The 12,363-nt window shown below is 39.6% G+C and overlaps 1 protein-coding gene across 1 annotated transcript in view; it reads left to right on the forward strand.

Annotated features, from left to right (window-relative positions):
- Positions 1 to 11,993, forward strand: part of zcchc14 (zinc finger, CCHC domain containing 14) — a 31,629-nt gene extending 19,636 nt beyond the window's left edge. Inside the window, exons 8-14 of the mRNA XM_040132200.1 lie at positions 1,997 to 2,033; positions 2,116 to 2,665; positions 2,877 to 2,974; positions 6,456 to 6,553; positions 6,861 to 7,013; positions 8,076 to 9,320; positions 10,941 to 11,993. Coding sequence (XP_039988134.1) covers positions 1,997 to 2,033; positions 2,116 to 2,665; positions 2,877 to 2,974; positions 6,456 to 6,553; positions 6,861 to 7,013; positions 8,076 to 9,320; positions 10,941 to 10,996 — 2,237 coding nt within the window. The 3' untranslated portion in view covers positions 10,997 to 11,993. The remainder of the gene's footprint in view (positions 1 to 1,996; positions 2,034 to 2,115; positions 2,666 to 2,876; positions 2,975 to 6,455; positions 6,554 to 6,860; positions 7,014 to 8,075; positions 9,321 to 10,940) is intronic.
- The last annotated feature ends 370 nt before the right edge of the window (positions 11,994 to 12,363 follow it).

Below are 12,363 nucleotides of genomic sequence, written 5' to 3' on the forward strand. Positions count from 1 at the left end.
GAGTGGACGGGGTCTATTTTGGTCTGGTGTGGGAATTCAGCGTGGCATGTTTGTGTTGGGAAGCCTAGAGTGTGGTGACCTCATGTTGGTGTGTGTGTGTGTGTGTGTGTGTTTGTGTGCTCGATTCTATGAGTTTGACTTCATCCCGGAGAGTATTTTTAGCCAGCAGTGCAGTGTGTTTCTGTGTGTGCTTGTACTTTTTGTATTTGCTTATACCTGTTTGTGTGTTTGTGTGTGTGTTCGTGTGTGTGTGTCTGACTCACCGGAGACCGGTAAGTGGGGCTAATATGAATATGTCTAACTCTGCTATAATGCACAACCAAAAACATACAGCCCTTTACTCTCCACCACAGTATATCAAAGTCCTTCCTTCATAAGCTGAATATGAGGCTGTAATATCACATTTATTGCAAAGAACACATGGGTGACTGCTTGTGTGCTTGTAGTTAATGGGCTAATTTCAATAAACACACAGCAGATTCCTGTCAGACAGGAACAAAGCTTTTAATAGGTTGTCTCTTTATTTTTTATTTTTGTGCAAAGCAAAAATGCCGTTTGATATTTCTGAAGCTTGAGTGTGAAGAAACCATAAGATACCTTACACTGTCAGTCACTTTATTGTTGGTCCTAAGACCTTCATCAGGTGGAATTTTTTGGAGTTTCTTATCATACACACCATTCAGTAAGACTATGGAGTGCCAGAACTTTGTTAGGTATTTCTGAAGCTTGAAATTATGTTTTATTTATCTTTATATTTAAATTACACAAAAAAGACAGTTATATCTGTTTCTAGCAGATTGGATATAACCAAAACACTGATATCCTGAAACTGAAAATGTAGCTTGCATAAATAAGGCTTCAGGAAATTATAAAAGCATTAAAGCAGAGGATGAATGTATTGTCACTGTCCCCAATTTGCTTTATTAAACACACAGGACATCCTCACTCCAGTGTTATTTTGAGGAGATGGCTACGTATGATGCGCAGTATCTCAACTGTCTCAACTATAATATTTAGAAGTAATTAATTAATGAATTAAGAAAAAAATTAATGCCTGAGGACTTTTGCTCCAGTAATAATGATTATAGATTTATTGCAATGTCAAGTTGTCACAGAATGGGACTGATAGAAATAACACAAATAGAGAGTGGTACTGATGCTGATGCTAATATACACTAAGAATAACCATGACTTTCCAGCTGTTTAGTACAAATATTTGGACCTCTTTTTTGCTAAAAAGAGAAGCCTTTAGACTAATGAAGGAAGAGTTGATAAAGTTGCAGGTGTGTTTTTATGATTCATTCATGAGTGATACACACGTCTAAAAATATTTATTTTACGAATACAATGTTAGAGTTGTCCCATTTTTCACAAGTTGGCCATATATAGGCCCTATTACATTTATGCCATCATATTAATATTACAATTTTCACAGCAGGTGGCCACTCATTTCACTGTTGCATCAGATCAGCTGACCAATTACTAAGGTAATTCTGATTAAAGGGGTGCTGCCATCTGCTTAAAAACTTCTGCTTAGGATAAATTTATGGTTCTTTGGATGATGGCGGACTTCGGCGTTGTTGAGCTTTAGTGCCCCCTGTCGTAGATTGTACAATGGTCTGATTTCAACTGGAGGAATGAGCACCACTCATTTGATATTTTGATGATTGTGGTGGAGAGTGTTGTCTAACACGTCTTCCTTATGTGATGAACTGACTCAAATAATTTTGATACTCATCAAACCATTCAGTGAGCCTGTCTACCCTCTTTGGAAACTTTGACATTTGTTATGTTTCTCTACTCATTTATTAAGATTTTTCTTTTAATGTGTTACTGTGCATTAAATGATAGGACTTACATTGTTGTTGTTGGTTAATACACCCTGACAGGAGTTTTTTTTATGCAGGCTGCAAAATGATGTGGATTTCAATCACTCAGCCACTAATCTGGTGATGATGATAGAGAAAATGATGAAGGTCCTTTGTTTTTCTCACAGATCTTGGCTGTATGGTTCAGTACAGAGGAGGCAACAGGTAAGATTCTTTACTCTCTGTGTGCCTTTATATTCTTCATCATCATCTTTTGTTCCCCCTCTGATTGTCTCTACTCTCTCAGGGCAGTGTATAGAGTGGCAAGCATCCAGCCCGTTGTCAGCACCCACAGCTCTGTCTTGACTCGCTCCACTCCTCACCTCTCCTCCCTCCCTCCTCCTCTTCCTCCTCCTCTCCCTACCTGCAGTCCCCCTCCCCAGCACTCCCCCCAGCTATCATCCCTCCCTCCCCCTGTGCCATCCCTGCCCAGCCAGGGCTCCATGGCAGGCGGAGGCGATAGCTCCTCCCAGCCGCATCCCCAACAGAGTCAAGCACACTCATACTCTCAGCCCCAGCAGCACTCCCAGCACCACCTTAATCCACACACCAGCAGTCATCAGTCCAGTACACAGCCTCAGTCCCTCCACCTGTCTCATTCCCATGCAACGTCCAACTCACATTCCCAGTCCTTTTCATACTCCCAGTCCCAGGCCCAGTCCCGTTCCCAGTCCCACACCCAGCCACCATCTCAGTCTCAACCCAACACTACAGAGCAGAATGGCATCCTAGACTGGCTCCGCAAGCTTCGGCTCCATAAGTATTACCCTGTCTTCAAACAGCTCACCATGGAAGAGGTGGGTCAGCTTCATGCTCTATCATGTCATTTGTTTATACAAGACATGTTACAGAAAACAAGTATACTCAATCATCCACTAAATCTGTACTTTCAGCTGTTTTCATGCAAAAGCTCATTAAAATTTAACCAGTATGTCTGTTTCTATTTAACATACTTAAATTTTTCCTGTTAGTACACATTCTGATTCTGTTTTCCTGTATAACATTCAGTTTTTAGCGCTGACAGAGGAGGACTTAAACAAGTATGACTTGACCCAAGGAGCAAAGAAGAAACTCAAGACCCAGCTGGAGCTACAAAAGTCAGTAGAGTAAGCAGCATGAATCCAGTTTTTCTTATTCTTTTTTGTCTGAAACTTCTTTTCCCCTGGGAGGTGATGTTTCACTTTATTCTGGCCAGATGTGGGCAGTGTGAAAGTGTGTGTACATGTGGTTCTGTACAGTCATAAAAACAAGTTATTGCATCGTAATTAGTGTTTAATAATTAAGGGAGAATCCACAAACCATCCACAGAGTCATGTTATTGAAAAATAATGCACAATATTCAGAAGATGAAATACTAACAATTTTCATGCAATGTCAAACTTAGAATAATGATTATTTACCTAAAGGAATTCTTTGATATTTTGGGAAGTACGCTTAATTGCTTTCTTTTCTTGAGTTAGGTGAGAGGATTGATAGCAGTCGCATGTTTGTACGCTAGATATGAAGCTAGGGCCAAGGGGCGGTTAGCTTAGCTTAGCATGAAGAGTGGAAACAGGGTAAAAAAGCTAGCCTGACTTGGTCCAAAGTTCAAAAACATGCCTGTCAGCACCTCTAAAACTCACTTATTAACATCATGTATCTAGTTTGTTTAATCTGCACACAGATTGTATATGGATCAAACGAACAAAAACACGTTAATTAACCTGTAAGAATTTTAGAAGTGCTGGTAGGTTTAAGTTTGAACTTTGGAGAGAGCAAGGCTTGCTGTTTTCTGCTTATTTCCAGTCTGTATGCTCAACTATCTACCTACATACAGCTATAGCTCCATTCAATAATGAGAGTGGTATCAATCTTCTCACCTCACTGTTGATAAGAAAGCAAACAACTTTGTTGAACTATTCCTTTCACTACTCCAAAAAGTACAAGTGGTGATGAGGTTTCTATAGTAAAGCTGCATGGTTATCTAAAAACTGCAAACTCTGGCCAAGTAGAATACATCGTTCTCTATGGCCATGGTATAATTTATAAATTACTGAGCAAAATAAAATTTCTGTGCTACCTCATTAGGGATAAGTCCCACACAAGCGACTGTTTTTACATCAACAGGGAAACAGAGAAGTACAGCTTACGGTACATAAAACTGTTACATGACGGTTTACAGAAGTCTGGAGACTGTGCTGGTCTTATATCATGTGAAGCCACCGTCTAGTTGTTTTCTTCTAATGTTTTGGGTCATTATCTCGCTGTAGGATGAACTTCTGACCAACCAGTCTGTCTTCCTTTGTTACTTGACTTTTTCTCACCATTCTGACAGCAATGTACAGTACTACTTCCTGCAGCACAGTATTGTCCTAATAAGGCATTGGAAGGTGTAGTAACACAGCTAGCACACAGTTTGTTCCAACACTGCCTATGCAAAGACAGAGGGTTTGTACGTAATCAAAAAAGGTTGGGTCACCTGTAAGAATTTTTTGCATGAACTTTTAAGGCTTAATTTATTTTCAGTGCTATAGGAAAGCTTTAAGTTAACCACTTTCTTAATCCTTGAAAAAGGCCTGTTTTCTATGAAATTTACATGATTTTTCAGTTTTTGTTGTGCTAAACTTTTATTTATTTATTTATTTTACATTGGGCAGTATACCGCTTACCTTTTTGTACTATTTAAGGTTATTTACTTGACATGAACTGCTTATAGTCCAATACAAGACTGGAAAAATTGGGGTGTTCTGAAACCTTTGACCAGTAGTGGATGTCCAGTGAATACAAATAGTTGAGCTTTTGCTGACATTGGTCAACTGAATGGACCTTAGGTGACTTATTTTTTCTGGAAGTTCAAGAACAAATCCCAATTAAATAAACAACAGTGAGCAAAGGATTTCCTTTGCTCACTGTGTTCAAAGTATCCCTTATATGCAAACTCCACTGAGAAAAAAACATTTTTGGATTTGATCTGGAAGTGATGTGTCATCCTGTTAGACCCTGCTTTTATGAGTAACATCTATGTGTCCCTTTGAAGCATGTTTGCCAAGACTGGATTACCCTACATCCTCTCAGATTCTCAAGTGCTCTGAATCTTTAGGAACATCTGGAGAAAATCATGAGAGCAGATTTTGAACTGAGGGCACACAAAATAACTCAGAAATTGCTCCTAAAAATTGTTCTGAACTTACAAGCCTGTTCGTGTACACTCTCAAATCATGACTAGCAGATAAATTACAGATGGAATATTTTTTCCATATCTCTCTCTCTATATATATATATATGTATATATATGTATATATATATATACATATACATATATATATATATATATGTGTGTGTGTGTGTGTGTGTATATATGTATATATATGTATATATAAAAATATGTATATATATATATATATGTGTGTGTGTGTTTATATATGTATATATATGTATATATGTATGCACTGAGTATGGGTTGGAGGTCCCAAGGTCACGATGGAAGACACCTCCTAAGGTGGTTGAGAATGACCATATGTGTGTGTGTGTGTGTGTGTGTGTGTGTGTGTGTGTGTGTGTGTGTGTGTGTGTGTGTGTGTGTGTGTGTGTGTGTGTGTGTGTATATATAATATAAATATTCTCATATTTTGGTAGTGCTAAGTTCAGTGGGGATACAGGGCTAATCTACTGGCAAATGATGGTGTTGCTTTTACATTGACGGAAGACAGGTCTACATAAAGAGTGATGTATAAGTTGCAACTGTAGAATAAGCTTTCAAAACATTAATATAAGTGACTTCAATTGAAATTATTGCTTGTTGGTTTGACTTTCACTACCGTTTATGGTTCAACTTGTGTGAGAGAGTGCATGGTGAAGTTAGCAGATGCTCTGTCCTATTAACAATTAACAGACAAACTGATCGGCTGCTGATTTCCACAGTAAATATAGAGCAGTAACGGCCCATATGGTGTCAATGGTTAACCAGCTCTCGTTGGGCTGGAGAGATAAGATGTACTTATGAGGAGATAACCACCAGAAACACATGCAAAAACACAAAAAAATGGACATACAAGCTTATGCTTATCTCTTAATCACACAAACACACCCACACACACCCATGCACACACACCTGGATTCCTCACAAGTGAAGCTGCTCTAATTATCTCTCAATCATGTTTCCATCCCCAGTATCAACAGGTTTCCATTAGGCAGATCTCAAAACTTGTGTGTGTGTGCGTGTGTGCGTGGATGTGTGTGCGCATGGATGTGGGTGTGTGTGTGCATGCTTAAACAAGACACAGAAAATGGAAAGTTCCTGCAGTGGATTTCCATGCATTGGGTTGTAAGATGTGTTTGTAGAGGAGCAACTGGGATGCTGAGGAAAATGTTGAGTGGACAGTCCCTCCACCTGGTGGTCATTAAAGGAAATTCTCATATAAATTGTAAAATTTAAGCTTATAAAATCATCTGCCTCCCTATTTTTATCCTAAAATTTGCTTCTGCAGATAAACATAAAGTACACTAAATAAGATGAATCATAACATGCATCAAACATCTCTTAACCTCTCTCTTAACTAACTGTTTGGTACAGACTATTTTCCTTGTGGTGTGCCTGTGTGTCCGCAGCAGGGAGATGAAGATGGAGAAGCGGTCCTGCAGCGGCATTGCCAGGGTGATGTCGTCGAGTCACATGGGACCCTCAACACACCCCACCTCCACTGCAGGTAACTAAACTGGTTTGTCTCAGGCTAGCTCCTCTTTTTTAGATATGAGAAATATCATACAAAATCTTTTGCTATAAATGGTCCAACATGAGTTGGTAATGAGGTGTTTTGTGTCTGGATTTAAGAAAGACCGTAAAGTGTCTTTGGGCAAGGCACTAAATCCCTTTACTACTCCTGAGCAGATTAAGAGTGTCCAGCAGTGTGAGACTGCTCCCATTGTGATAGTTGGATTTTTATGATTATGAAACAGCCAGCTGCAAAAAGATTTAAACAGTCCAAACTTGTGGTGTGCTATAATGTATTTCAGGAGAGCTGCGAGTGGAGGTGGAGGCTGTGCCACACCATCACCCCGTATCCACAGACAGCAGCTCATCCTCAGGCTACTCCAGCTCTTCCTGCTCCCCCCGAACACCACTCTGCTGTGACTCCACCTTCGACAGGAGCAGAGACATTCACAGGCGTAATTTTTCTAACAGGACTATTGAATTATTATGTGATAATGAGTGATAAACTTGATAAAAGCAAAGAAGGTAGATGAGTTTTGGAATTTATGGCTGTTGCAGCATGAAAGGGGGGTTTGTATTTTCCCTAATGCTCCATTCTCTCTCAGTTTACCCCCATTCTGACACAAAATAATTTTACAGTAGCATAGACTGACCTGGCGTTAAAATGTTCCTTACTCATTAAAACACACATGCAGCCTTTTGTATCACTTTTTTTCCCAACATGCAAATTAAAGAAATACATTTAAAAAATGTAAATCCCATAAGCACAACCCAGGTGAATAATCAGTATTGTACAATCTGGTCATCGTCTTGTTCTTCCTCCCCATTCACAGGCTCGTTACTCCTGCTGTGATACAAGTGGCAAATAAGATTGCTGTTACAATGGTAGCACCAATGTAAGAGAGGTGCCCAATTCTCATAATCCTGCTAATACATGTTGTCCAGACCACCATGGAAGTTATCAGGCAGAAGGATTACTGCAACCTTCAGTCTCTCTATGAACAATGTGTACTTATGCAGGCAAGGAAAATTCTTTGTGATCCATCCCACATTCATTTTAGGGGTTTCATTTCATAGAAAATGAAATATTCATTTATAAATAATTGGTAGATTGATAATAATAATCAATAATGACAATAATCACATCCCATTAGCTGCATCCCTAATATACATATACATATACAGTACATACATATATTAGCATGCCACCAACAGCAGAACAGAAATAAAATCAATGCAAAACTCTGTATCAGAGTACTAAAACACCAGTGGATGCTATTTGTCCTATACAAGCTCAATAACAGTAACAACAAAAACAAACAGGTTCATTAAAAATGATTAATGAAAAAATGAAATACCATGTATCCTTAATGAAACATTTTAGATATTATGTACTTTTTATTTAAATCTCATTTTGTTCTGCCTATGAGTGACTGTACAAGGGCATTCCTACACAGCACAGGCATTTACATTAGCTTTCAAGAAATCACCCTGTAACTGTGTTTCATGTGTGTCAGGTCCAGAAGTAGCAGGAGGGGGTCCAGAGAAGGACCGGTCCTGCCTCTTCATCCTGAACTCCAGCTGCCCCACAGGCTCCAGTCGCCCCACAGCCCAGGTCTTACCCGTCCAAACTGATCCAGTTCCACTTCTCCCTTCCTCCTGCTCCTCCCACCTCCCCTTTGGTCTCCCGCAGTCTCCCTACCAGCCACAGGTCAGCTACCCCCAGACCCTACTTTCCCCGGTCTCAAACCCAGCACGTATCCTGACCTCCCCACGCAAGCCCCGACCCCCTCCACTGTGCACAGAGGACAGGACAAAGCCGCTGGGCTCGGGTCTGCCTGCAGCTGCTGCAGGCTTCAGTCCAGGGCTCAGTGTGGGGATAGGGGTGAGGCTGGAGAACCTGTTCCCTGGGCTGACCATGGATGGCTCCTCTGCGCTCCAGGATGCCGTGGTTTGTCGTGGCCTGGCGGGAAGTGCTGTGGGTCTGATGGTGGAAACCAGCTCCGCTCTGACCTCCACTTCAAACAGCCTCCACCACGTCTCCCACCCCCCACTCCACTTCCACCTCTCATCCTCTTCATCCCCTTCTCCATCTGGATACTACTCTTACCCTCCAACCTCCTCTTCGTCATCGTCCTTCTCATCTTTCTCCTCCTCCTGTCCCTCCACAAAGTCTGGCTCACAGTCTGGGAGCTCCAGTGGTGGGGGTGGAGGTGGCTTTGTTTCCATGGCAACTGCCAGCAGTGTTCCTGTAGCCGCAGTACCCGGCAACACTTACTACCCTCCCCAGTCTACCACTAGTCCCTCCCCTTCCCCATCCTCTGCCTCCTCATTGGATCAAAGTCCAGGACACACCCCCTCCATGTGTGTTTGCAGCTCCTGCGGTTGTCGGGGGAACTGTGGCGTCTATGGAGCGTTGCCTGGATATGCTGCAGCTGGCTACCTGCAGCCGTTCTCAACTGGCCCCTCCCTCTTTACCTTGGGTCCTCTGCTCCATCTCAGCCCCCTGTTAGCCTCATCCAGCGCCACTGGCACTGGAGCCACGCCCTTCTCCTACCCAATGATGATGCCTCCGCCCCTCTACCGCCACAGCCCTGTCTCACATGACCAGCAGCAGGGCTTTGGCTTCTACCAGTCCCATGGCATCATGGGAAACGGTGGCCAGAAACGGGCAGCAGGGAGCCTGTCATGTTATAACTGTGGTGCCAACGGACACAGAGCAGAGGACTGCAAACAGCCGCCCATGGATTCAGTACAGCAGGGTGAGTGAACAAGTGAAAAGATAAATCAGTATGAGTCTACAGTGTGCCACAGCAACTTTTTTGTTTAATTATAATCAGCAGATTTAAAAATCAATTATAAATTAATCATTTAAATTTGCATGTAAAAGATGCATTAAAAAACAGGTGACTACATTTGCCAAATAATAATTCTGTTAGCTTATTCTGTCTTTAAATGGAATCACAAAATTACATTTTCAAAGGCATTTTTCTTTTTTTTACCCTCATTTTAAAATGTGTTTGCCTACCGTAATCTATTTTACATTTCATTTGGGTTACAATTCATTTTTCTTCTACAGTTTCCATTTTGAGATCACTTTAATGTCAAGGCGTCTCTCCTTTTAGAAGACGTGTAAAGATTGTGCCGCCTGAAAAATAAAGAGGTCCAACCTACATTTTGAGGTGGCAAACTGCTTATATATATTTACTTTAAAATGATACCAAAAGTAAAGGGCTGTACAATTTAAGCAGGAGTCTAATGAATTGTAAGATGGAATATCATAGGAACACATCTCTAAATGGGATAACATAATGGGATAAAAAATGTAAAATTTTAAAAATTTTTAGAATTCATTTTGCAATTCAATGTAATTCATTTTTTTTTTTTTTTTTTTTATATAGAATAAGGAAACAGGATTATTAATTGACAGTTTTAATGCATGCAGATTCCATAAATAAATGATTAAATGGACCTTTGATTAGCCTTTATTTAACCAGGAGGTCTGTTGCGATAAATTATCTCTTTTACAAGAGAGACCTTTATTGTTATTTGCGTGTCAAGAGATAAGGATCTGTTTGTCACAGGACTGTGACAAATAGATCTGTTATTGTAATGTTTTTTGCAAGGTGGTCAGTGGTAATATTCTCAGTTTGATTGAACTACCATTCTTAGTGTAAAAGAGAAGGTTACAACACAAAAGGCCTTTATATTTATTTAAATGATCAAAGAATAGAAAATCCACATGATCGTTTTACACAGCTCTGCTTCTGATTGGTCTACAAACTTGCCCGTTCAATTAATTTAAGATTGTGAAGTTGAATTTTCAACTTTTTTTATTCTTACATCAAAAAATGCTAAAATTATAACTAACAAATGGGTTTTATGCACAACAATTAATTAACAGAAGATTACTTTTAGATATGATTTACCATTTCACATTATCGCAATATATGCAAAAATCATGTATAAAACAATTAAACTGAGGTTCAGTGTAATAAACTTTATTCAACTTTGCATTACATGAAACAAAACTCTTCACACATAAAATAAAAACTTAAATAACTAAATAACTTAAATAACTTCATTTCATATTTAAAATCGGTTCTAATTCATAACTGTTTTTTTTGTTTTGTTTTTTTTACCAGAAATTCCAGCAGTAATAGCAGATTTTCAACTGGAATTGAAACATGTGCATTCAAAAAAACAAGAGAATTTTTTTAGCAGATTTTCAACTGGAATTGAAACATGTGCATTCCAAAAACTCAAGAGAATTTTTTTTTTTCATCAAACAAAGATATACTCTGTCTTTGGCTCCAGCTTGTACTATTTGGGCATTGCAAAGCTTAAACCCAGCAATTGTATTTCTCTGTTGCGTTTCACAGGGACATTTCGTCTGAAGTACACTCCTCACTCTGACAGTAAGGACTCAGGGGACTAACCAGCAGAAACACCATTGGATTTGAACTGTTATACTTCTGACACAACTGTACCTCATATTCCTGCTGAAGCTAGCAGGCAGCAGCCAGACAGCTGAAAAGGGCCCCGCACTCAGACAGCCTGTGTCTGGATGCAACGAGGCAGCGTGAGTCTGTTAAAAGACTGCTGATCTGAAAGCAGAGACCTCTTTTATCCTCTGTAATTCTTTTACAACAGATAAGAGAGATGAGACGAGGCTGGAAAACAAACAGAGAGAAATGGTTGACATAGTCTATGTCATTGGATTAACTTTCATCCCTCCTCAGATCTCCTTATATACAAACACAACCAAGGAAAGGTAGGATTTGTAAAATCTGCCACACTTCATTTTGGAGATCTAACTGGAACTCTGCCTCATCCACAGAAGAAACACTACAAATCAGACACGTTACCTATAGTGGGGTATTACCAGAGAGTCTCAGCTAGGTGACTGAGCATTTACAGTCTTCTAGATGGTTCATAAACCAAAGGCACAGCATTCCAGTATTCTAATAAACTCTTGGGCACTCAGTCAAGTACATATGTAACTTGTTCTAAATCATAAAACCCAGTTCAATTAACTCATGATCTTATTGTGACGGACTGGATACCTTGGATATACTGTATGTCCAAATCTCTGAATGCACAAAAGAAACACCAGTGTTATTTTCCCTTTGACTGAATCTACAGGTAAAGAACTTCTTGTACTACTCAGCTTTACAACCTCAATGATTGATGAAAGTGGTTCTCTTGTATGTCTTATGATCAGGTTTGGCTCACTCCTGTCGATGGATGGCATGAGATGTAGAGTTCACTTAAAGAGCTGTGTCCCAATTACGTTCTACATTCTAATTACATACTAACTGTATATACAGTAGTATATACTATATTCTAATTTGTATTGTATGTTTTTTTACAGTTACTATACAAGAATGCAATATACTTATACATATACATTTTATACTAACAGAAAAGGATGCAATACTGCAAAAGTGATCAAACTGCAACATTAGAATGCCACTGCCAATTTAACTTCTCAAAGAGACAGCAAATAGTTTTTCAAAGCTATTTAATTTTTTGTTTTCTGGGCTTTTCCTGGATTATTGTAATTTTTGCATGTCATTTCTTTTGATCATTTCATTGTGGAAGATTAGCGTCCATCAACGGCATACTCAAAAATCAAGTGTTTTTAATCTACATACTGTTTTGAGTATACTTTATTTTGTCACTTTTCCAGTGTGAACACACTACAGACTCAAAAACTGCTTAGAATTAGGATGTACTGTAGTATGGATTTAGGGCACAACTAAACTGTTACAAATAAGGTTTTCATATGGCGAAAAAGGTGGC

The sequence above is a fragment of the Xiphias gladius genome, chromosome 8 (assembly GCF_016859285.1).
Source record: "Xiphias gladius isolate SHS-SW01 ecotype Sanya breed wild chromosome 8, ASM1685928v1, whole genome shotgun sequence".
In the NCBI taxonomy this organism is placed as follows: Eukaryota; Metazoa; Chordata; class Actinopteri; order Istiophoriformes; family Xiphiidae; genus Xiphias; species Xiphias gladius.